At 40.4% G+C, this 23,256-nt stretch overlaps 2 protein-coding genes across 4 annotated transcripts in view; both read right to left on the reverse strand.

The window, feature by feature from the left end:
- Window positions 1–3,173: 3,173 nt before the first annotated feature.
- On the reverse strand, window positions 3,174–17,885 carry LOC122667186 (exosome complex component RRP4 homolog). 2 transcript variants are annotated; one of them, XM_043863413.1, is made up of 8 exons: window positions 17,670–17,885; window positions 17,449–17,550; window positions 17,230–17,275; window positions 13,265–13,354; window positions 5,764–5,829; window positions 4,185–4,253; window positions 3,318–3,875; window positions 3,174–3,262 (listed from the first exon to the last, which is right to left on the reverse strand). In XM_043863413.1, the coding sequence occupies exons 1-7, from the start codon at window positions 17,831–17,833 to the stop codon at window positions 3,381–3,383; spliced, it is 1,032 nt and encodes a 343-aa protein (XP_043719348.1). In that variant the 5' UTR covers window positions 17,834–17,885; the 3' UTR covers window positions 3,174–3,262; window positions 3,318–3,380. The 2 variants fall into 2 exon arrangements, with proteins under 2 accessions (XP_043719348.1, XP_043719347.1); XM_043863412.1 differs by having other exon boundaries at window positions 3,174–3,253; window positions 3,309–3,875.
- LOC122667187 (exosome complex component RRP4 homolog) overlaps window positions 3,312–23,256 on the reverse strand; it is a 30,017-nt gene continuing 10,072 nt past the window's right edge. Inside the window, exons 6-8 of one of the 2 annotated variants that reach the window (XM_043863415.1) lie at window positions 21,604–21,672; window positions 20,813–21,302; window positions 3,312–3,357 (exon numbers count right to left, since the gene is read on the reverse strand). In XM_043863415.1, coding sequence (XP_043719350.1) covers window positions 20,841–21,302; window positions 21,604–21,672 — 531 coding nt within the window. In that variant the 3' untranslated portion in view covers window positions 3,312–3,357; window positions 20,813–20,840. Of the gene's footprint in view, window positions 3,358–20,415; window positions 20,428–20,800; window positions 21,303–21,603; window positions 21,673–23,256 lie in introns of those variants that run through there. The other variant, XM_043863414.1, reaches the window with a different exon arrangement.

Here is a 23,256-nt window from a genome sequence, read left to right on the forward strand (position 1 = left end):
GACAGAAGCTTTCTTTTCTTTTAGTTATATCCTTCATATGGGCATTATAGCAAACATTTCTTACACAGACAGGTCATAAATCACAATCCCTTCACTGGGTAACTTGGGTGGGTAGGGTTAGGATACGCGTGAGAACCCTACCCGTTAACACTTAGATAGAGATAAGGTTTTCTTTTCTTTTCACCGCTGATAACTACTTCCGCCGCCATGCGTGAACTTTTTTTCGCCTCTGTGCGTGTCCTTGTCTCCGCCTTAGTGCATGTTTCCTTCTTCAACTCCTCCTTCGCTTCACCGCCATGCTCATCGGACTCACCAATGATGAAGATTCCAATGATGATGACGATACCGACGATGGCACACCGGTCTGGGGATGGCGATCATCGCCCTCTGTGACCATCTCGTTTCCGCCCCATCACCCTGTCCCTCATCTCTCTTGTATTCTCCACTGTATCGCATCCCACCTTTGGTGTAATCTGTTTGCGGCTGTGGGGTTGTTGCTGTTGCCGCCTGAGCACATGATGCGAAAGGCACAAACCAAGTGCTTCAACATGGAGAAACGACAAACCTACCTTCACTTCATCTCCCTCCACCTACCCCTGCATCCACACCTTGCGGCCCTGCTCCCACCTTGGCTACCACCTTGCCACCCTGTTCCCACCTTGGTGTTAGCCCTATCCCTACCCCTTCCCCTCCCCTGAAGCTCCCCGCTGTGTGGTTTGTTGGGGTTTCTTGCCATTGTTGGTAAAGAGCCTCCATTTTTGCGATCCAAATTCTGGTTCAGTTTTTGGGTTCTCTGTGGACAACACTGAAGGGCTACCGGTCAAGGAAGGCTTTCCTTTTCTTTTTATGTGTTTTATTGCAGGTACTGCCACTCTGGTGCTGGTAGCACTGTCGGCTCGGACGACTCATCAGCCGTTCAATCTTCACCAGCCATCTCTTATCGCCAGATGGAGCTCCACTCGCCGATTCAGCAGACCCTTGTTGACCTGTTCGATAGTAGGCTGTGGCAGAGATTCTAGTGGTCTTCTCGATCGAAGCACCACTTGCCGATCCGGCAAGTTTGTTTGAAAGTAAGTAGTGGCAGTATGTCAGCAAGTTTGGGCAGTGTGGATTTCTTCTTTTCGGCATGTATGGGGACCCCTTTATTGGCACTTTAGTGCATGTGCTTAAACTTAGTTGTGTTTACAGCCTGTTCTCTAGGGAAGTGTTTGTGAACCAACCCCTAGTCTTGATGACCCAGTCAATGGCGTGTGAGACCGAATCAATTTCCACTCCTTGGTTTTGGATATCGTATATCCATACCTCACGTTTATCATGTTATCTATTGGTGTTATGTACTGTGTTTTTCTTTATTAGGCGTTGGGCACGCATGAATGAATAGCCTTCTTCTACCAAAAAAAAACTTGGGTGGGTTTTCCTGAATCCACTTGAGCCCAACAAAAAATACTGCAGTAGGTTGGGCCTATGTTGAAAAAATAAAACCCATGCCCGGTTTAGAGTTCTCATGTAGAGAGAAAAGGCTTCGTTTGGTTGCAAGGAAATTTAATGAAAGGAAGTGAAAATTTTAAACCCAAAAAAAAAAAAATGCACTTGTTACCCACATGGCTATATCTAGGGATGCAAGTTTGGCCCTGTCGGCCCGAGCCCACCCTGGCCCACCCTGAGCCCGAACAGGGCCTAGGCTGAGATATTTGGCCCTGAGGGCGGGTCAAGGTTGGAAATTTCTGGCCTTGAGTCAGGGTCGGGTCGGGTCAGGGTTGAGGCCTTGGGCTAAGTCTAGCCTGGCCCGGCCCGACCCTGTTTTAAGTTATACTATAAAATATATTTTAATATAATATATATATTATAAACTTTAAACTTCATCCACATTTTGTTATATCATATATTATATATGAACATAACAAGTGATATAATATATTTTATTATAGTGTTATTTTAATTAAAATTGATAATATTCTCCCGGGCCCATTCCAGCCCATGCATTTCCTTCACCCTCCCCATGATTAGAGCTAATCAGGGTTAACCCGGTCCGACCTTGAGGGCAGGTTAGGGTTCAGGGTCAGGTCGGTCTTGGGCCTAGCTAAGGGGACTTAGGGTTGGGCTAGGGTTTTATAAAGCCGGACCCAACTCGACCATGTTGCAGCCCTTGTTATATCATTAGATCTGAATTATTACGGATTTGGTTATTAATTTTATTTTGCTTCCAAAACCCTTGGATTTGAAAAGTAAATTAAAAATATGATAACAAATTTCAATAGTAATGGTATTACAAAAGTTTGTATTTTAGGTTTGAAAGTTCTTTCCCTTCCTTTAATTTCCCCTTTCAACCAAAACGAAAGAGAAAAGCGAAGTGAAATTAATTTAAGAAAGAAAATAGAAACTTTTGTAATGATGATTGTCATGTATATGCCATTCCGAAGTGATCTATTAATCTGCTAATAAGTCGTTTCATGGCAATTCCATCTGTCACTTTATTGTGAAAGACCAGCTCAACCCATTCTGCCATAAGTACCTCCATATTCCGTTGAGTAGAATTCGACAATGGATTTGAGTCACTGATTCGAAGACTTCCTTTAATAATAAACTTAAGGATTAAGTTTTCCTTCACCAGTCTTTTACTGCTGTGATGTGACCATATGATTGGACTACTATGTCATTATAAACTCCCACCTCCTTATTGTATATAACCCAAACTACGAACCCGGATCCTTTGTCGTACTGCAGGATGTGCGGTGCACTTCCTGTGGCACAACAGAGGCCACGTAGCACACATGGCTGCACATCCTGCAGTACGATAGAGGAGTATTATACCAAACTACCACTCATATTAAAAAAACAAAAAAAAAACCTACCACTCATCCCAATTCGACGATACCAATGGCCATGGGTGAGGGGATTCCTCCTTGACCATGGGTGAAGGGCAACTGAGTCTCTAACTTAAAATCTTATTTGATATGGTAATTAAATTTTCAAGTGAGCTTTTTTTTTGGGGGTTCAAATCTAAGGAATTTAGTTGAAAAGTGAAATAAAACCTAAGTGCTAGGTTTAGAACATTCTTGAGTTAATTATACAATAAAAAATAAGAGAAATGCAAGCAACAAACATCTCTCCCGTTACTTTGAATCCATACTCTAACCAGCCCTCCCCTTCCCCCAACAACCCTTTAAAGTGGGGTTTCACTATGCTCTCACAATCAGCTAAATATTTTTCACAGCTCTTTTGAGAACAATTTTCTGATACACATTATGTAAGGTAAAAGAAATAAACAAAATTACTTTGAACTTTCCACACACACCCCCAAAAGATTAAGAAGAAAAAACAACCTAAATCTTGGTACACACATTGGTTAACAACCAAGATTCCACATCTCCTACTAGAAATCACCCTTTCTTTTTGCTCAACAAGCTTCGCCGTTCAACTTCTCTCTCCGCAGTCTGAACACAGAACTCTGCTCCAAGCATCTCATTGATATCCAGGTTCAGGGAGATGCTCAGTTCAACTGTCTCCATGATCACTTCGACATTCAGACCCAAGCCCAAACTGGACAAAACCCGAACTGCATTTGCTATCCTACATATGCTCTGCCTTGTCTCTAGCGGAGTGTAAGTCCTCTCTTGTTCTTCAAGTCTCATGGATATTCCACTCAACTTGCTATTCTGTTGTTCAGGTTTAGTCTCTTGATCTTCCACCATATTGTCCCTAGCTTCTACATGCTCACCAACCCAGATGAATCCATTACACCCAAGAATCAAATCAATTGAAATCTTTTCAAGGTAGTGGAAATACCATTTGTGTCTATTCACTAAAGAAAGGAAATGCTGTTTGCGTCTCTTCACTAAATAAGGAGGGACCATTAGCAGTTGTCCTCTCTCAAGCTGCATCGTTAATTAGAGCCAAGATATCAGAAACAATCACCACACCTTGAAATTTATTATGTGGTTCAGATGAAACATGATCAGATTGTTATGTTGAGAAATTAAGTTATCTCAAAGTCCTTACGTGGGGAAAGGCATTATATTTATCACATAACTAAAAGTAGATCAAGGAATTACAAGTGTTCTTGTCTTCTTGATTCACCAAACTTCAAAAGAAGCTTTTTAATTGCAGAATTTTGGAGATGAATTGTGGTCTGCTAGATACATGCATGTATTCAAATCAAATAATACATCCTAATTAAGAGGTACCTTTCCATACTTCTGGCTCCTTGCTTGAAGGTGTAAACTGCCATCATGCTGGAAACCGTGAACTTCAGCCTGAAAACAGAAACAAGATAGAAACAATGGGCTGAATATTTCTGTAGAATTATCCAAATACCATAGGAATGTTATTGTGTGTGAACACAAATTCCAAGCTCATCAGCATTTAGTCCACCTGTCCTTGCTCAGACGGAAGTCCCAAATCCCAAGTAAACTTGGTTTGAATCTCCGTAGAACACATTGAAACTCCAAACAATGTTATCAATACCTTATTCATGACCATGAGAATTGTACTCCCGAGTGGTCATTGGCATTTTGTAAACCTGTCCTTTATCAGAAGCTAGGTCTAAGGCTCTCTTTGGTATGATTTCAATTTCAAATTTCATTGATTTCTTGAAATAAGTCAACAAAAATGTTGCATCAATTGAAAAAATTTCATCAACTTTTAGAATAGATTTCATAACTGTTCTTTTTCCACCGAACCAAGTATCCAAATTCCTCTGATACATTCTATCAAATATCTGTATAGGAGCTGGGTACCTGTGGGCCACTAGGAACAGAAATTGGACTCGTTTGAGCTGGAGGTTGGGATATAGCAGAGGAAGTCCCTTTCTGCAGTCCTCGAGCTCTGGCATCTCTTTCCAAGGAGATGAGCAATCTCTAGTTTCATTGAACTTCCGCTTGAATTCGTCTTTGGGGAACTCCACAAATTCAATTTTGGGACTGTAAAGACAGGGTGGGGCTTGAGAGCTGAAAAAGGGATGGGGCGGGGCTGCAGAAAGGGAGGTGGGGAGGGACTGAGGGGGGGTGGGGAGACTGTGGAGAGGGCTGGGGTGGGGCGGACCAACTAGCAACCAGAAAAAACGTTTCCTCTGCTGCGATCAGAGTGGTTGCAATGCCAACACCATTTCTCGACATCGATGAGGATGACGTTCCAACAATAGAGTCCAACAATGGTGTCACGCCACAACTTGGAGAGGGTGGGGGGGTTGTGCGGGAGAGCTGGGGTGAGGCGGTACTCCGGTAGAGTGGTTTCTTCTTCAATGACAGTCGCCATTGATGTGTGTTGTAGTACAAATCTCAATGAACTCCTCGAAAAAATCAATCGGTATAGAGAGGTGAAGGCAGGGTTGTAAGGTTAGAGTTAAATGACATGTTTGCCCCTGTTGCAGACATGTGCTCATTAAACAATTTAGCACAAAATAGTTAGAAAGAATTCAGTGAAAGAGGTGAAATTGATTTTATTTTCATAGCAATAAGGTTAAAAAATCATACCAAACACCTTCAAAATTGAAATCACCCTCTGAAACATTTCTCGAAATCATACTAAACAGAGCCTAAATTAATTTTTTATTTTAACCAGCATTGAATGTCTGAGGAACCTACTTGTGGCCAGAGTACCAGATTGAATTGTCAAAGGATATGAATACTTCCAAAACGTTAAAAGCTTGTTATTCAAGTCACTAAATAGATTAGAGCATAAATGTTTTTTCACATTTGTTCAAAAACAGTCAATTATATTCAAGCTTCAAAGGATTTTGATGAAAGAAGAATTTAATGAACTTACACATACAACATCGTTTTCTTCAAAAATGCTGGGCATAGTGAGCTCATCAACAGCAGTTCGCTGCCTCTAGCAATTAAAAGAAGTGATTTTAACATGACAATAAAGCACCTCGAAGCTCTCAAATATAGTGCAAATTAATCAAGGGAAGAAATCGGACTTAATAAAACCAGCTTTTCAATACTTACAATTCATCAAAACAGGGAAAAGGTTTCCTGGAATTGACATCACTTGGTGCAATCCGGGGTTTGAAAACCCTGGTTCATATCGATTATGGGCGCCCAAGGGAATTATAGTCAAAAGATGAAAGACAATGGCAATTCTGTAATTATTTCAAAGTTTACAAAAGGAGTGGAAAAAAATGTAAATAAAGAGAATACTTAGGACTTTTTGGCAGATAACTAGGGGCTGCGACACAAAAGGAATTAATGTTTAATATTTAAAGAGAAGGGGTAGACTAGGCATTAACATAAAATAAGGATAGCAACAGAATTAAGATGAAAGGGAGGGATATTTTGGGAAAGGGTATATGATGACAAATAATATAACTTCACCAAGTCTTCTTCAACCTTCGATTAAAACAGGAAACCAATGGAGGATCTCAGACTTGCGAGTGAGAGGAGTGAAGACTCACTCGATTCAACACCTATGGAGTCGAAACTCCAAGACAAGGCACCTGACCTACAGCCTTATGAATCCCAGCGGCAATCATCTGATTCAATAGCGTGTGATGTAGTATTAAGCCTGAAGAAGATCCCTCATGCTGTTTTGGTCCATATCAGAACTAGACCCAAACCGCAGGGCCAAGAACCAAGCCAGCCGTGGTGTATGTTGGCAAGGGGTCAAACCCTGCGTTTCCCTTAATTGTGGGGCCCATGTGGTCCATTCCTTGAAGCTTCCAGAATTTTAGAGTCTCTGGCTATGTGTCTTTTCCTTTTCTTTCCGTACTTGTCTTTTGATATTCTTAGGTGTATTAATTTAACTTTTTAAAATTCCTAGACTAGGAGTTTAAGAGTTAAAGTCCAAGTCTTAATACTTTATTGGTATTAGTTTCTTGGTAAGTTATTAGTCTAGGAAGTCCAATAGTTGTGAGCTAAGAATTAATTTTCTTGGAGTTAGTTTCTAGCCATTTATTTAGTCAAGAGTTACTTTTTCTTTAAATACTACCTTTGTAGGAATGTAACGTTGAGATTGAATTGAAGAAATGAAACTGAAGCCTTGTTGGCCCAAGTAATGCGTTGAGCATCCCTCCCCCTCTCACGTTTTGGTGAGTTCTTTCTCTCTCCCATATTTTCTTCCCCTTATCCTCTTTAACTCTCAATCTATCATCTTCTTCTTCTCTTCATGAATTTGACCCTTCATCTTCCACCTGGCCCATCATCTTTCCTCATCCCTGCGGCATCCCTTTGCTACCCCAAAACCAGAACCTGATATATTTCAGATCTTAGCCTTCCAACCTGCACCAGCGTGAGCCATGAAGAGTTAAAGAGCCTTGCTGAAACAATGAGGGGTGGTAATCTAAGAAACAGACCTCATTTCTGGTTTTAATCTCACAATGGGGAGATAGTTAGGGGGCAAGGAACTAGGACTTGAATCTCTTCAAGGTATTGATTTGTTAAGATATGTAACACGATAGGGGGAGTCCCCCTATCATGGTTTCCTTTATTTTAAGTCTTTAAGTTTCCTACTCTAAGTAAGTTTCCTGTTTAGGCTTTAGGCTTAACTAGGTAGGAGTTATATTCCTTTTGTAAGACTGTTGGACTTGTTGACCACAGCTTCTACCTTTTCGAAGATAGATTTGAAGAGTGGCTACCACCAAATCCGTAGACGCTCTGGCGATGAGTGGAAAACAGCCTTCAAGACTAAAGATGGGCTGTATGAGTGGAGGGTCACGCCCTTTGGCCTCACCAACGCACAAAGTACTTTCATGAGGGTAATGACCCAAGTCTTATGGCCTTTCATCGGCAAGTTCCTAGTGGTGTATTTTGATGATATATTCATCTACAGCTGCAGCCAAGAAGAGCACCTTGAACGTTTGAGGCGACCGATGAGAGTGTTACTTGTTGAGAAGCTCTACATCAACCTCAAGAAATGCTCCTTTATGCTGTCCAAGGTAATTTTCCTTGGTTTCATTATTTCTTCAAAGGGAGTTGAAACTGACCCGGAGAAGATTAAGAGTGTGGTGGATTGGCCTATTCCCAAGACTTTGACTAAAGTTCGAAGTTTGCATGGTCTTGCCTCTTTTTACCGGCGGTTTGTTAGAAATTTCAGCGCCATAATGGCACCTATAACTGAGTGCATGCAGGGCAGCAAATCGCACTTTAAGTTGACGCCGGCAGCAACTAAGGCTTTCCATCAAATAAAAAAGAAGATGACTGAGGCACCTATTCTACGCCTCCCTAATTTTGACCTGATTTTTGAAGTAGCCACCGATGCTTCACACTTCGGCATTGGAGGAGTTCTTATGCAATCTGGCCATCCAATTGCATTCTACAGTGAAAAGTTGCATGATCCTAAAACAAGATATTCAACTTATGATGTGGAGTTGTACGCTGTTATACAAATCCTAAAGCATTGGCGACACTACTTGATTGGCAAGGAGTTTATTCTATTTTCAGACCATGAGACCTTGAAATATCGTCACTGTCAACGTTCCATTAGCAATCGCCATGCTAAATGGATCTCCTACCTTCAAGAATTCACTTTTGCCGTGAAGTACAAGACTGGAAAGGAGAACCAGGTTGCTGATGCGCTCAGTCGAAAGGCCATACTAGTAAACAACTTTGCAGCCCACGCCATTGACATGGAGCACCTTAAAGATGAGTATTCTTTTGATTTGGATTTCTCTAATATTTTTCAGAATTTGCAGCAAGGTGGACAAGATGCTAAATATTCCTTGCATGTCGGATACTTATTTTTAGGGACGTGTCTTTGCATCCCCAAAACTTCAATGAGGCAGCAGCTTGTTCGTGAGCTCCATGGAGGCGGCATGGGGGGTCATTTTGGCAAAGATAAAATTTATGTGATGGTCGCTGACTTGTACTACTGGTCGCATATGTTGCGTGATGTGCAACACATTATCTAGCAATGTCATGTTTGCCAAGTAGCCAAAGGTGATAAGCATAACACAGGCCTCTACACTCCATTGCCGGTTCCTCATGCTCCCTGGCAGCACATTAGCATGGACTTCATCCTTGGTCCACCTCCTACCCGTGAGTGATATGATTCAAACTTTGTAGTGGTGGATCGTTTCTCCAAAATGGCGCACTTTATTCCTTGTAAAAAGACCATGGATGCCAGCCACGTAGCGAAGATATTCTTCAAGGAAGTTGTGCGTATTCATGGCCTGCCCGAGTCCATTGTGTCTGATCGTGACGTCAAGTTCATGAGTTATTTTTGGAAGACCTTGTGGCTGAAAACTAACACCAAGCTGAAGTTTTCAACGGCCTTTCATCCTCAAACGGACGGACTGACCGAAGTGGTTAATAGGAGCGTACGGAATCTTCTCCGTTGTCTTGTTCGTGATCATGAGAAGACTTGGCCCTCTATCCTTGACATAGCGGAGTTTGCTTACAATAGCTCTATTAACCGGACGATTGGAAGAACACCATTTGAGATAGTCCTTGGACTGCAGCCCAAGCGACCCATGGATTTAGTGCCTTTGCCCCCTCAAGCAAGAGTCAGCATTGAGGCTGATGAGTTTCTACGGCATATTACCGATGTGCATGCAGCAGTCTGACGCCGCATCGCAATCAGCAATGAAGGGTACCAAGCTGCCGCCAATCGCCATCATCGATATGTTGAGTTTCAGCCAGGTGATATGGTCATGGCATGCATCGCGGGTGAAAGATATCCTCCAGGTGCTAATCACAAGCTGCACCCAAGAAAAATGGGGCCGTTTAAGGTGCTGAAACACATTGGAACTAATGCATATATGCTAGAGCTGCCACCTAACATGAAGATCAGCAACGTGGCAGACCTCACTCTCTATCTTGGGCATCATTCAGACGAAGGAGATTCTGCCCATGCTCTATGTTTACCTCCCCTACAGAAGATGCCATTGAAGAAGTACTTGATGATAAGTATACTATGATGAGGGGTGGTAAGGGATTCTACTCTTTTCTCGTCAAGTGGAAGGATCGCCCCATCAAGGACAGCACGTGGATCCACACGGATGATTTCCAGCACCTTGATCCTGAACTCTTTGAGGCCTACATGTCATTTCTTCATTCATCAGAGATGAATGATTCTAAGAGGGGAGCTGATGCAGAAGCCAAGTTGTTTGGCAAGAAATACTCTAGGAACAGTCAGGGGAGAAGGACTGGTTCACTTCACCAAACGGTGGACCAGTCCCTTGGGCCATAGAGCCAACCAACTTTAAGTTGGGCCAGCCCAACTGGGCTGGGAGTTGCTGGGTCTCTCAAACCCAGATCGTAGGGGTAAAAGTGTCAACTCTTTTAACACAATTTTGATTTAAGTGCTGGCTGATTTCTTTCTTTGTGGGGACCATCTGAAGATCCCAGCTATCACTTGGATTTTATTTTATTTCTTTCCTAGATTAGTTACTATCTTATTTTGCAAGTAATTTCTTAATTTGTAAGTTTCTATTTTCCAGAGGTGCAAATCATGCCCTCTTTATATTGTAAAGGCTGTTCTCAGCCTCCCCCACGATTTTATGGATGAAGAATATTTGCTAGCTGCAAAAGTATGGTTTCCTTATCAAGTGTTCATGACTTGAAGGGCTGTTAGGAGCCTGGCTGGGAGAGCCGAATCCTACTATCCCCCTTTTCTCTTATCTTCTTCCTCTTCCCCTATCCCTGCTCGATTCCCTCTTATTGCTGCTGCCATCTGAAGCTTATACAAGTGCTGTGAAGACCTCTTGAAGCCTGAGCCAAGCAACAATCAGGTTCCAGAGCTGCTGCTGCTGTGTCCACTCGATTGAGGGCCTTTGTGCTGCTCCTGTGAGTTGAAGGTTGCTGCCATATCTGAATCCCCATATCTCCATATCCTTCCATCAAACCCTGCTGGGTTTTGACCACCTTTCCACTTCCCTCGATCCCCTTTCCACCCCCTTCTATTGGCTGGTTTGATAAAACTCTTAACCCCCTAATTTCTGGTTCAACCTCTAATCTGAGTTTTGTATCGCTGATTATTCCTGGGTTATTTGGGACTAGTTCTACCCTCAATTGGTTCGACATTAGTTTTGGCTTTAATATAAATATATGTTGGCTGGTACGATAGAACATACATTCTATCGCACAGCCCTTTTCTCCCATTGTTTTCTCTTCTTCTCCCTTAATCTCTTTCTACCTTCTCTCTTCTCTTCGCCAGGCACTGGTTACAGTTTCTGGGATTCTTTACATGATTGAACCCCTGAACTCTCAGTCCAAGGTTTAACAGAATCACTGAGTTCAGCCACTTCGATTCTCAATAAACAGTACTAGGAGGATAGCAATAAGGAAAAAACACAAGGAGGAAAAAGAAGAGGAACAGTAATGCAAGGGAAGGGGAAAAAGATCAAGGAAGAAAATAAGAGCAATGGGAAAGGCATCGTACGAGAAGAAAAAAAAATGGGTGGGGTGCGGGGAGAAGAGAATCACCTCAGCCAACTGGCTGCCTCAGGCCATGTAGTCTTCAACCAAAACAAAACTCAAGTCATTCAATTCTAATTCCATTGTTGATTGGTTTACACAGAAAACTCCAAACAGAAAATAGAAGCTAAACCAAACAAGGAAACTACTAACTTTAGGAAACCTACATAGCTACCCCAAAATATATCACAATAAAATAAAAGATTATAAGATAACCACAATTAAATAAACTACTAAATATCCTACTGGACCAAACCAAAATTTGGACACAGTTTGTCTTGGTCTGGGCTACCAAAAGGGTTTGTGTCGGTCCAAGGAAGTGCTCCTACATCATCACTATTCACTAGACTCCATTTCCTTCTCAGTAAGGGATCTTCTATCATGTGGAGACATGTTATCACTAATCTGAACAATCCAAATGATGGGCAAGCATCTCTATTGAAGACATACACTGGGTGTAAAGAATGCCAAGTGGAAAGGTTCAACGTAATACAAGGGCTAGTTGATTTGGATTCCAAAAGACTGAAATTTGGTCTATGGCTTGACCTGAGAGGATGGCCCTACAAGTGGATGCTGCATTGAAGATGATGGTTCATTGCACCTTTCTTTATCTTTTTCTTTTTTTAACACCTTTCCAGAAGAAATTCATAATCAAATTGTGAAAATTTCATCCAGGCCCAGTATGTTTGCACAAATATGCCATTCACACTAACAAAAAGGATAGTTATTCCAAAAATGTATCCATATTTTTGGGTCCTTTCCCCCTAACCATGCATGTCTTTGCTGATTAATGCTTTATCTCCTGCAATATGACTTTCATGTGAATTGTTGTCCTGCTATCTCAATGGTGAAATCAAACAGAACTACTTGACCACATTTCTTTACCAAACAAGGACCTGTAGCTTAATCGATCATATCTTGTGGTATGACCATGAGATTATGGTTAGTTAATTGTAAATTTGTAATACATTGGGATTCTGAGCCCCAACCATTTCATTGTGCTCTGATATTGACAAAATTGGTATTAAATAACGGGGAAATTTTTGTACCAAAGAATAGTTAAAAATAGCCATTAACCTTAGTTTTTGCGCCTCGTAATGTTCATTAAGTTTTTCTATGAGGATGGTAATTTAGTATTTCAACCTCCCCTCTTTCCTCCACACTCCCCAAGCCCAACGAGCCTCTCTCCCTCCCTGATGGACCTGCAACTTATGGCAATTTCTTCCTTTTTCCACCAGTTAGCCCCCCTTCTTCTATTGTCATGTTCATTGTTGGTGTTCTCTCTTCAAATCCAGTCACAGCTTTCCTTTCCCCCCGCCCTGGCCAGTTACTATAGTGTTCGATCTTCTGGCTATTTCAGTAGAGGGATCGATTTTCCTGTGATTTCACAGCAGCATTTAGATATCATTTGTTTAATGTTTTCATAGATTCCATGGTTTGAGGTTTATAGTTTTATAGGCATATCCAGTGATCACTCAGTTTTACAGCAAAGTTTTCATGGCTTTGTAGTTAATAGTTGACGGTTTCATGGTTATGCTGTGATTTCTTTGCTCTCCAGCAAGGTTTTATGGTTCAACCATTCATAGCCTAAGGTTTCATGGAATTTTCCGGCAGGTAAGAAAAAACAATCAGTTACCCTCCAGTTTGAAGAACATAATGCACAAAATGAGACGCAAAAGGGAGTTTGACACCTATTTGTAAGCAAGCGTGGCTACAACCCGACACTCCATTTAAAGAATGGATAAATAATAATAATTGTAACTATTACACTGCATGTTGCAAACCCCTAATGTAAGACTCAAGATTTGAGTGGCCATCCTCTAAAAAAGGATAAGGAACTGGTCATAATATTCCAAAAGGTTATAACCATAGCCATGTTTTAAGGAAGATGCAGGAAATATCAATGTTCTTACTTGGATACCATCAGGTAAGTTCATTGAAGAAAGCATCAAGACTGCATCTTGACTAAAATTTATCTCCAGTCTCCAACGCTTCGGGGCAACCTGTAAAATAATTAGAAAAGATCCAACTACAAGATTATCCAACAAAGCCATTTATATCAATGTATAAATCAGAAAAGTTGATTGATTAGTTAAAATTTATCTTCCACAGTTCTATAAATTAATGAAAATTATAGAATTGATGGAATTTTCATGGAAAGCTAAATGTAGTCAAGTATCTTTTTGAGATACATATAGGTATGTATTGTCGAATTGCTTATAGCTACTTATAGTCACATGCATATGATGGATCCAAGAAAACATGGATAATCCCTCTTAATTCATCTCTTGAGTAAGGTATGCACATTCTTATACACACGTGGATGTCAATAATATGAGGAAAAATAGGACCCTGACAGGAAAATGAACAATAAAATCGAGCTATTATTTCCAAGACTCTGACTTCAACAAACGAAAAGTACTCACAAGCAATCAAAATATGTGCCACAGTTGTACTGCCTATAACTCTCAAATGTTGGAGAAACATAAATGACAGAATATATAATGCATCTAACTCTTAGAGAAACATAAACAACAAGATATAAAATGCATTCTATCCCTTTCAGAAGCATTCTCTGAAAACATAAATAGCCCTTAAGCATGGCAGGAAATTTTTTTTTGGGTGAATAAAAATTCATTAACCAAAGAGAGGAAAGCCCCACAAAGGGGACACAAAGAAAGCTCCAAAAGAAAAAGGAAAGGAGCTAAAAAACAACAAAAATACAACCCTTAAAGGGCAAAATCCCAAGAGGATATAATGTCTATTTCTGGGGGAATCAGAATACCGCAATGGGACTGCTGATAATTTGCTCTTGATATCAAAGGAGATGGAATCCCAAATCTGATTAAATGATCTGGATTTGGTGGTCCATATTTTAATATTTCTCTCAAACCAAATATGATGTATAGCAGCACTAAAAGCTAGTTTGCCCATGCGATCGCAAAAAGAGGAGCCTCCAAAAGTCATATCCACCCAAATCCAGAAAGGGAGGATCCGCCGATGAGCCGGCCAGCAACGAGGTAGGAGCCAAGACCAGATCTTCAAGGAGAAAGGGCATTGGAAGAATAGGTGATCAATATCCTCAATTCCAGACCAGCACAGAATGCATCTAGGAGAAACAGGGATGCGCCTACTAATAAGGAAGGCCAGAGTAGGAAGATAGTTGTGAAGCGCGCGCCAAAGGGTGAAGCTAAACTGAGGGATAAAGCTTGAGAACTGTAGAAACCGCTTCCTCTAAAAGGCCAACCTTGTAGGAAAGGGAGGAAACAATATGTATATCATACAGGAGCTTTTAACATGGCGGACTATCCAATGGGGGACACGGGTGGATAAATAATTTTTTAACACTTGCCCGCTCCCAGGGGGACTTGATACCGTGACCCCTGCCTGCTCTGATACCATGTAGAAACCGCTTCCTCTAAAAGGCCGACCTTGTAGGAAAGAGAGGAAACAATATGTATATCATACAGGAGCTTTAACACGGCGGACTATCTAATGGGGGACACAGGTGGATAAATAATTTTTTAACAGAACCACACTACTTTGCTCCAGATTACAGTATCACCACGAGATCTAATGAGATTCCAAGCTGACTTCTTACTGAACCTGCCAGAGAGGGAGGTTTTCCAAATGATGTTGTCACCACTACCAAGGGAAGCTCTTTGAATATTTGGCAGAGCAGCCCAAATAATGTCTGGGGGGGGGGGGGGAGGGTAGAGGGGAAAGGAGGATCCCAAGTTGATCCCCCTAATGATGTGAGAGACCATGACTCGTCTGTCCGAGCCCAATCTATAAATAATTCTGTCACCCACCTCCAAGAGTATAACACTAGTAGGATGCCAGTTGTCAAGCCAGAGCCTAGTAGAGGCACCATCGTCTATCAATGATGTGGTAGAATTGAGAGCAAGATGCCTAAGTTTCACAATCTGATACGTGCAAAGTAATCTAAAAATAAAATAAAATAAAAGAGAGAAATATTAGGGAGAGAAAGAGGAAGAGAGAGAGATAGAGAGAGAGAGAGAGAGAGAGAGAGAGAGAGAATATGCTTTACAGACGAAGCAATAGCGTCTGGCTTGGGTGAGGAAGCCTACCTCATCTCTAAGAGATAAATTAGGGGATTCAAATCATATCCATTCATTCAATATCTACCTATTATCTAGGCTAAGAAGTAGTTATAGCTCCTATAGCTTCTCCACAAGACCCATGTACAACACAACTCAATTATCCCTTAATTTCCTCCCACGATATATAGAAATAAATAACTAATAATAACTAAAATAATAATTACTAAAATCATCCTAATAATTAAAATAAAGACACGTAACACAATCTTTCTCCAAACCCAGGAGGCATCTGAGGGGATAGGAACCGTCCAAATATAGTCCTTGCGAAGATATCTATGATAGACCCAATCAACCCAAATACTTTTTTCCTTAGAGGCAATCTTCCAAATTAACTTTAAAATTCCAGCATTGTTGGAGTCTTTAAAATGACGACCCCCTTCAGCTCTTGGAAGACACATTGCTGCCCAGGAGGTGGGGTGAAGAAATCTGGAGGTTTCGGAACCCTTCCAAAGAAAAGAGCACGTGATGCCTTCCAATTTAGAGATAACCGACTGAGGGATGGAAAAAATACCTGACCAAAACAGGTAAGACGCTTGGAGGACTGATCTTATCAGCTCAAGGCACCCTGCATAGGAAAGTAATTTGCCTTTCCACAGTTGAAGTCTTTTGCGCATCAAGGTACAATGGTGAGCAGTCAACCGAGAAGGGATCAACGGGAGGCCAAGATATTTTACACGAAGGGAACCGAGGGAGAAACCTGATATCTCAAGAAGGGTAGATTTGAGATCCTCAAAGATACCCGAAAGAAAAAGGAAGGATTTGGAGAGGTTGATTCAAAGACCAGACATGGACTCAAAATGGTTCAAGCATGCAATAGTGGATTGGACCAAGAGAGGATCAGCTTTGAAGAAGAGCATGAGGTCATCGGCAAAAGCCAGGTGAATGAGGATTAGGGATTTGCATTTGGGAATGGGGTTGATGAGCTTTTGGTCAGTGCTAGATTGAATGCATCTGGAAAGGATCTCAAGGGCCAGGGTGAAGAGGTAACGGGAGAGGGGACAGCCCTGGCGGATGATAGTGAAAGAACCAGCTGGGCTACCGTTGACAAGGACAGAGAAATGGCGAGAGGAGATGTAGTGGTAGATCCAATGGGTAAAGATGGGAGGAAACAACATTTTATTCATAACATCAACAATGAAATCCCATCTCAAGGAATCAAAAGCCTTGTGAATGTCCCACCTTCAGAAGAGCGGAGGGGGGGTTATTTTTTCTTTCAAACCCCCAGACAATCTCATGACAAATAAGTATGTTGTCAGAAATACATCTGCCAAGGACAAAAGCTGACTCATTGATCAGGGAATCAACAACCAGCTTGAGGAGGTTTGCCAAGATTTTGGCAATGAACTTGTAAAGGAGGTTGCAAAGGGAAATAGAGAGGAAATCCGACATGGAGGAGGCACCCTCTCTTTTGGGGATAAGGCAGAGGAAGGTGTTGTTTATGCCACGGATCTGAGTAGGGTTAAGGAAGAAACTTTGAAGAGCTTTGTAAGGTCCACTTTATGATGTCCCAACAAGCGGAGGATATTCTACATTATAACTACCCTTATAAGAGCATCATGAGCATAATGTCTAGGATAAAGAGGTAAATTACTAGAAGTCCACAATAACTTACATAACGCAGCTCAACCCCGACTGAAAATTGGAAATCATACTTAACCAATTGCTTCAAACGTAAACAAAGGCTAAAGAAGACAAATCAATAAGAAACAAACAGCTCCTTGGAAATCAGATTATGAAGGGAATTTTCAACCTACTTCAGTAACACGTCCCACGATGACATCTCCAACCTCTGGCTTGTACCTATAAGCATTTCATTTGTAATCCTTATTAACCTATGGTTCCAAGAGTTTATACGGAACGAAATGAAGAAGGAAGTGAGCAATATTGAAGATGTACTCTTGCAGACAAACTGATCACAAAAGTGTGTAACCTATAAAAACGAGTCAAAGTGGAGAAGAAGGCATCGTAGGTACCTGGCCCTCAAAGCACGGACGTAGACCAGCTTGTTAACGCGCTCCACTATCCCGCATAGAGTTGCAACCACTTCGCCATCAAGCTCGGAAGTTCCATGGCCCCTTAATCCAACCCCATGGAAATTTTGATGAACATGAATGAATTCAAAAGAAGAGCAAAGAAATTGAAAGGGCATAGACAACGAGAGAGATTAGGGGAACTTGGATTTATAAAGTAATACTTGAGTACGCCGTCTTCGTGGTTGACGGGTATAGTATCGGCGATTGTTACAGAAGCAGAGGAGGTCACTTTACAAGCTAATTCCTGAAGCTGTTGCAGAGCTCTCCATAGTCTAATTTTCTGTGTTTGATATAGCGGAATCTGTAAATCTCTCAATTGTCTCATCTCTCTCACACTCTGTTTCTCAGAACATTTCACAAATCGAACAGCTCACGAGAGGGAACAAACTATGATTTTCATTATTCGCTTTTGGACCGGGTCCGATTACGGCTGGCTGCGATGGCAATCAGGGGTGTCAATCGGTCCGGTTCTAGTACAATTCACATTTTTGATAATATGAAAATCACAATCGAACCGGATAGAATCAACCAAAAATATCATAATTGTTTTGCTTTCGGTTAAGTTTTCTCGGTTTCTATTCGATTTTCATTATCTGGTTCACAACCAGTTTATTTGCAATTTGTAATGTCGATTTTGGAAAACGATTTGCATTGTGTTTAATTCTGATTCACATTCGGTCTGTAGTTTTGGTTCATATTCGGTTTCACCTTCGTACCTTTTAATTTGATTCCTTTTATAATTAATAATTAATAATTTAAGAGCATGAACAGATAAGCTTAGAATAACTAAAAACTTACCATCTCGATATATACTGCAGACTCTTATTGTACGTTTTAACATCATAAAAAAAACTGTCTTAGAAATACAATCCCTTAAAACACACAAGATGAGCCACTGCTGAACATAAGGTAATATAGAAATTGAGTTTATTTGGTATGATTTTACAGGTTCCTATTTGATTTACAGCTATTGATTATTCGGTGCTAATCAAAACAAACCAAAAAAAGAAACTATGAATGAAATCAGAATCGAGCCATTTCTCTGTGGTCTAATTCAGTTCAATCGTAAACGAATGGTTCCAGTTTCATTTTGACATCTTTACATGACATGCTAGTAAGCTAGTCTGTAGGCATTAGGATTTTTTAGTCATTTACTTCTAAGCATGGATCAAGGTATCAGTATTCTCGGGGCCATAGTTGATACATATTGGTTCCGTTGGTACCTGACATCGATATGATACTCACAAATTGGAAGTAGCAGTCAAAAAGTGGTTAGTTTTTTATTTTACGCATGATATGGGTTCAATACAAGCTGATACAACCAAAAATGGCAGTGACCAATACGGTGACTGATACCTATAACCCTAGCTGGAAGTGCTAGTGGTCAAGATGATGGTGGATGAGACTGTTGACTTCAAGTCATGACTTAAGGCTATGTTTGGATGCCAAGAAAAAAAAAAACATAATAAGACAAAAATCATGATAGACACAATGATTGAATTATATGTCTCTCTCTCCTCGGATTCAAAATTTTTTGAATTTTTTATTTTTTGACATTCAAACATTGCCCAGGTGAATAATGAGACCTTGGAGCACAGATTTAGTAATTGGTATCGAGATCGGTAATCCAATACCAATCTAGATTGGTGGTACAGCCAATAGGATAGTGACACTTAGCAATATGGATTAAAAATAATAAAAAATTAGTAAAAAAAGGTATTGGCTCAATACCAATATAAATGAGTCTGGATCCTCTCCAGCGCACCAGCGAGTGCAGTGAGCGTCAGACAGTTGGAGATGTCCGGCATGCACCCCAAGGACGGCTCCAACCGTCCGATGCTCACTGCACTCACTAGTGCGTTGGTGAGGATTTTTACACCGATACTCGTCCGATCCACAAATTGGTCGGTTTGGCCTATAAATCAGTCAAAAATTAATAAAATAGTTTAAAATTTATATACCGATAGAAAATAATATATATAATAGATTTTTATTATGAAATTAATTATTATATATATGTACATGGATGTGCGGAGAAATAAGACAAAAACCCTTCAAATTATTTAGGGTGATGTATATTTTTGTTGAAGCAAAGATGACACTTCGACCTCTAAAAATATTCAAAAAATATACTAGTGCCATTTAAAAGTACATTCACATTGCCCATCATATTATAAAATATATAAAAAATCGTTAAAAAAATAGTTTAAAAAAATGAAAAAATTTGTAGTAAACTTACCTAGGATTCATAGTCTTCAATCATTTTAAGGACATTTCTAGTAAAAAAAAAAATGAACTATTTTAAAGGGTAAAGAATATTTGATTAGGGTTGAAGAGGAGGACAAAGGGTCCTAGAAGATCTAGTAAGATGGTCAGGGACTTGATGATTATGTCCCTTGCAAGAGACTTAATTATATAGAAAAGCAAGTAGTGGACACTAAGATAATATTCTGTTGGGGTTAGGGAAAGTCCAGAATCTGGATTACTTCACACCCTAGTGTCGCTGTAGTGGTGTTTCTACTACAAGCACTATAAGTGGAAATTATACCTACTCAAGTTGGTTGTTGGTCCCAAATCTGATTGCCTTTCATCCTTGGGAGGCTTGTGATGTTGTTGTGAACCATGGAGAGCGACAGTTCATCAACTCATTCATAAAGTAGCACATCATAGTCGACAGAAGCTTCCTTTTCTTTTAGTTATATCCTTCATATGTGCATTATATCAAACAGTTGTCACACACACAGGTCATAAATCACAATCCCTTCACTGGGTACTTGGGTTGGTTTTCCTGAACCTAAAATACTACACTAGGTTGGGCCTATGTTGATAAAAAATGCCCGGATTACGGTACTCAGATAGAGAAAAGAAGCTTCGTTTGGTTGTAAGGAAATTAAATTTATGGAAGTGAAATTTTCAAACCTGAAAAAAAAATTGTTTGTACTAACTCTAAATTTAAAAATAACATTGCTAAATATGATAAGAAATTTACATATTAATGATATTGCAAAAGTTTCCATTTTAGGTTTGAAAGTTCACTTCCCTTCTATTCCATTTAATTTCCCCATGCAACCAAATGGAAAGGACAAAAAGAACTCGCCGTCCCCCTTTAATGTGGTTTCACTATGCTCTCACAATCAGCAAAAACATTTTTCACAGTTCTTTTGAGAACAAATTTCTGATACACAATATGCAAGGCAAAGGAAATAAACAAAATTACTGCGAACTTTCCACACACACACCCAATAGAAAAAGAAGAAAAAAAGAAAAAAACAACCTAAATTTTTGGATAAACATTGGTTAACCACCAAGAATCCACAATCTCCTACCAGCAATCACCCTTTCTTTTTACTCAATGAGCTGCGCCGTTCAACTTCTCTCTCTGCGGTTTGAACACAGAACTCTGCTCCAAGCATCTCATGGATATCCAGATTCAGGGAGACGCTCAGTTCAACTGTCTCCATGATCACTTCAACATTCAGACTGAAGCCCAAACTGGACAAAACCCGAACTGCATTAACTATCCTACATATGCTCTGCCTTGTCTCTAGCGGAGTGCAAATCCTTTCTTGTTCTTCAAGGCTCATGGATATTCTATTCAACTTGCTATTCAGTTGTTCAGGTTTAGTTTCTTGATCTTCCACCATATTATCCCTAGCTTCTACATGCTCACCAACCCAGATGAATCCATTACACCCAAGAATCAAATCAACTGCAATCCTTTCAAGGTGGTGGAAATGTTGTTTGCGTCTCTTCACTAAATAAGGAGGGACCGTTAGTAGTTGTCCTCTCTCAAGCTGCCATGGTTAATTAGAGCCACAATATCAGAAACAATCACCAAACCTTGAAAATTTTAATATGGTTCACATGAAACATGATCAGATTGTCATGTTGAGAAATTAAGTGATCTCAAAGTCCTTATATGGGGAAAGGCATTATATTTATCATATAACTGAAAGTAGATCAAGAATTACAAGTGTTCTTGATTCGCCCAACTTCAAAAGAAGCTTTTTAATTGCAGAATTTTGGAGATGAACTGTGGTCTGCTAGATACATGCATGTATGCAAATCAAATAATAAATCCAAATTAAGAGATACCTTTCCATACTTCTGGCTTCTTGCTTGAAGGTGTAAACTGCCTTCATGCTGGAAACCGCGGACTTCAGCCTGAAAACAAAAACAAGATAGAAACAAAGGGCAGAATATTTCTCTAGAATTATCCAAATACCATAGGAATGAGTATGTGTGAACATAAGTTCCAAAGTTCCCCATATTTAGTCCATCTGTCCTTGCTCAGACGCTAGTCCCAAGATAACTTGGTTTTGAATCTCCTTGGAACACGTCGAGACTCAGAACAATGTTATCAATAACTTATTCATGACCATAAGAATTGTACTCCCAAGTGGTCATTGGCATTTGGTTCACCTGTCCTTTCTCAAAAGCTAGGTCTAAGGCTCTCTGGTATGATTTCAGTTTCAAATTCATTGATTTCTTGAAATAAGTCAACAAATAGGTTTTTGGTCAATTATTTGAAATTGTTTGGTTGCATCAATTGCAAGAATTTCACGAATTAGAAATTCATTTGATAACTTTAATTTTGTAGAATAGAGTTCATCACTGTTCTTTTTCTACTGAACCAAGCATCCAAATTCCTGAGGCACATTATATCAAATATCTGTATAGGAGCTGGGTACCTGAGGGCCACTAGGAACAGAAACTGGACTCGTTTGAGCTAGAGGTTGGGATGTAGCAGAGTAAGTCCCATTCTGCAGTCATTGAGCTCTGGCATCTCTTTCCAAGGACATGGGCAATCTCAAGTCCCATTGAACTCGCGTTGAATTTGTCTTTGGGGAACTCCACAAATTCAATTTCAGGACTGTAAAGAGGGGTGGGGCTGGAGAGCTGAGAAGGGATGGGGCAAGACTGCAGAAAGGGGGATGGCCGGGTGGGGAGGGACTGCTGAGGGGGGTGGGGGAGCTGAGAGAGGGTGGGGCGGACCAACTCGTAACCAGAGAAGCGATTAACACTTCCTCAGCTGCTATGAACAAGTTTGCGAACAACAGAGTTGATGCGATCAGAGTGGTTGCAATGCCAACACCATTTCTCGACATCGATGACGGTCCAACAATAGAGTCCAACAATGGTGTCACGCCACAACTTGCAGACAGGGGGTGGGAGGGAGAGCTGGGGTGAGGCGGTACTCGGTAGAGTGGTTGTCTTCTTCTTCTTGAATGACAGTGGCAATTGATGTGTGTTGCAGTACCAATCTCACACTGAAGAACTCGAGAAAATCAATCAGTACAAAGTGGTAAAGGCGAGGTTGTAAGGTTAGAGTTACATGACATGTAGCCCCAGTTGCAAACATGTTCTCATTAAACAATTTAGCACAAAATAGTTAGAAAGATTTCAGTGAAATCTATTTCACGATGTCTGGTGAAATTGATTTCATTTTCATAGAAATAAGGTACAAAAATCATACCAAACACCTTCTGAAATTGAAATCACCCTCTGAAATATTTCTTGGAAACATAACAAAGAGAGCCTAAATTAATTTGTTATTTTAACCAGCTTTGAATGTCTGAGTATCCTACCTGTGACCAGAGTACCAGATTGAATTGTCCAAGGATATAAATACTTCCAAAATGTTAAAAGCTTGTTATTCAAGTCACTAAATAGTTTAGAGCATAAAAGTTTTTTCACATTTGTTCAAAAACACCCAATATATTCAAGCTTCAAAGGATTTCGATGAAA

This window comes from Telopea speciosissima, chromosome 7, assembly GCF_018873765.1.
Source record: "Telopea speciosissima isolate NSW1024214 ecotype Mountain lineage chromosome 7, Tspe_v1, whole genome shotgun sequence".
In the NCBI taxonomy this organism is placed as follows: domain Eukaryota; kingdom Viridiplantae; phylum Streptophyta; class Magnoliopsida; order Proteales; family Proteaceae; genus Telopea; species Telopea speciosissima.

What these genes read in the sequence shown, in the direction of transcription:
- LOC122667186 (XM_043863413.1), bottom strand. Translation starts at nt 17,833, where the DNA reads ATGAGACAATTGAGAGATTTACAGATTCCGCTATATCAAACACAGAAA. An exon ending in CACGAAGACGGCGTACTCAA is followed by an intron (nt 17,551 to 17,669) that starts GTATTACTTTAT and finishes GGTTGGATTAAG; the next exon opens with GGGCCATGGAACTTCCGAGC. An exon ending in GTCCGTGCTTTGAGGGCCAG is followed by an intron (nt 17,276 to 17,448) that starts GTACCTACGATG and finishes AAATGCTTATAG; the next exon opens with GTACAAGCCAGAGGTTGGAG.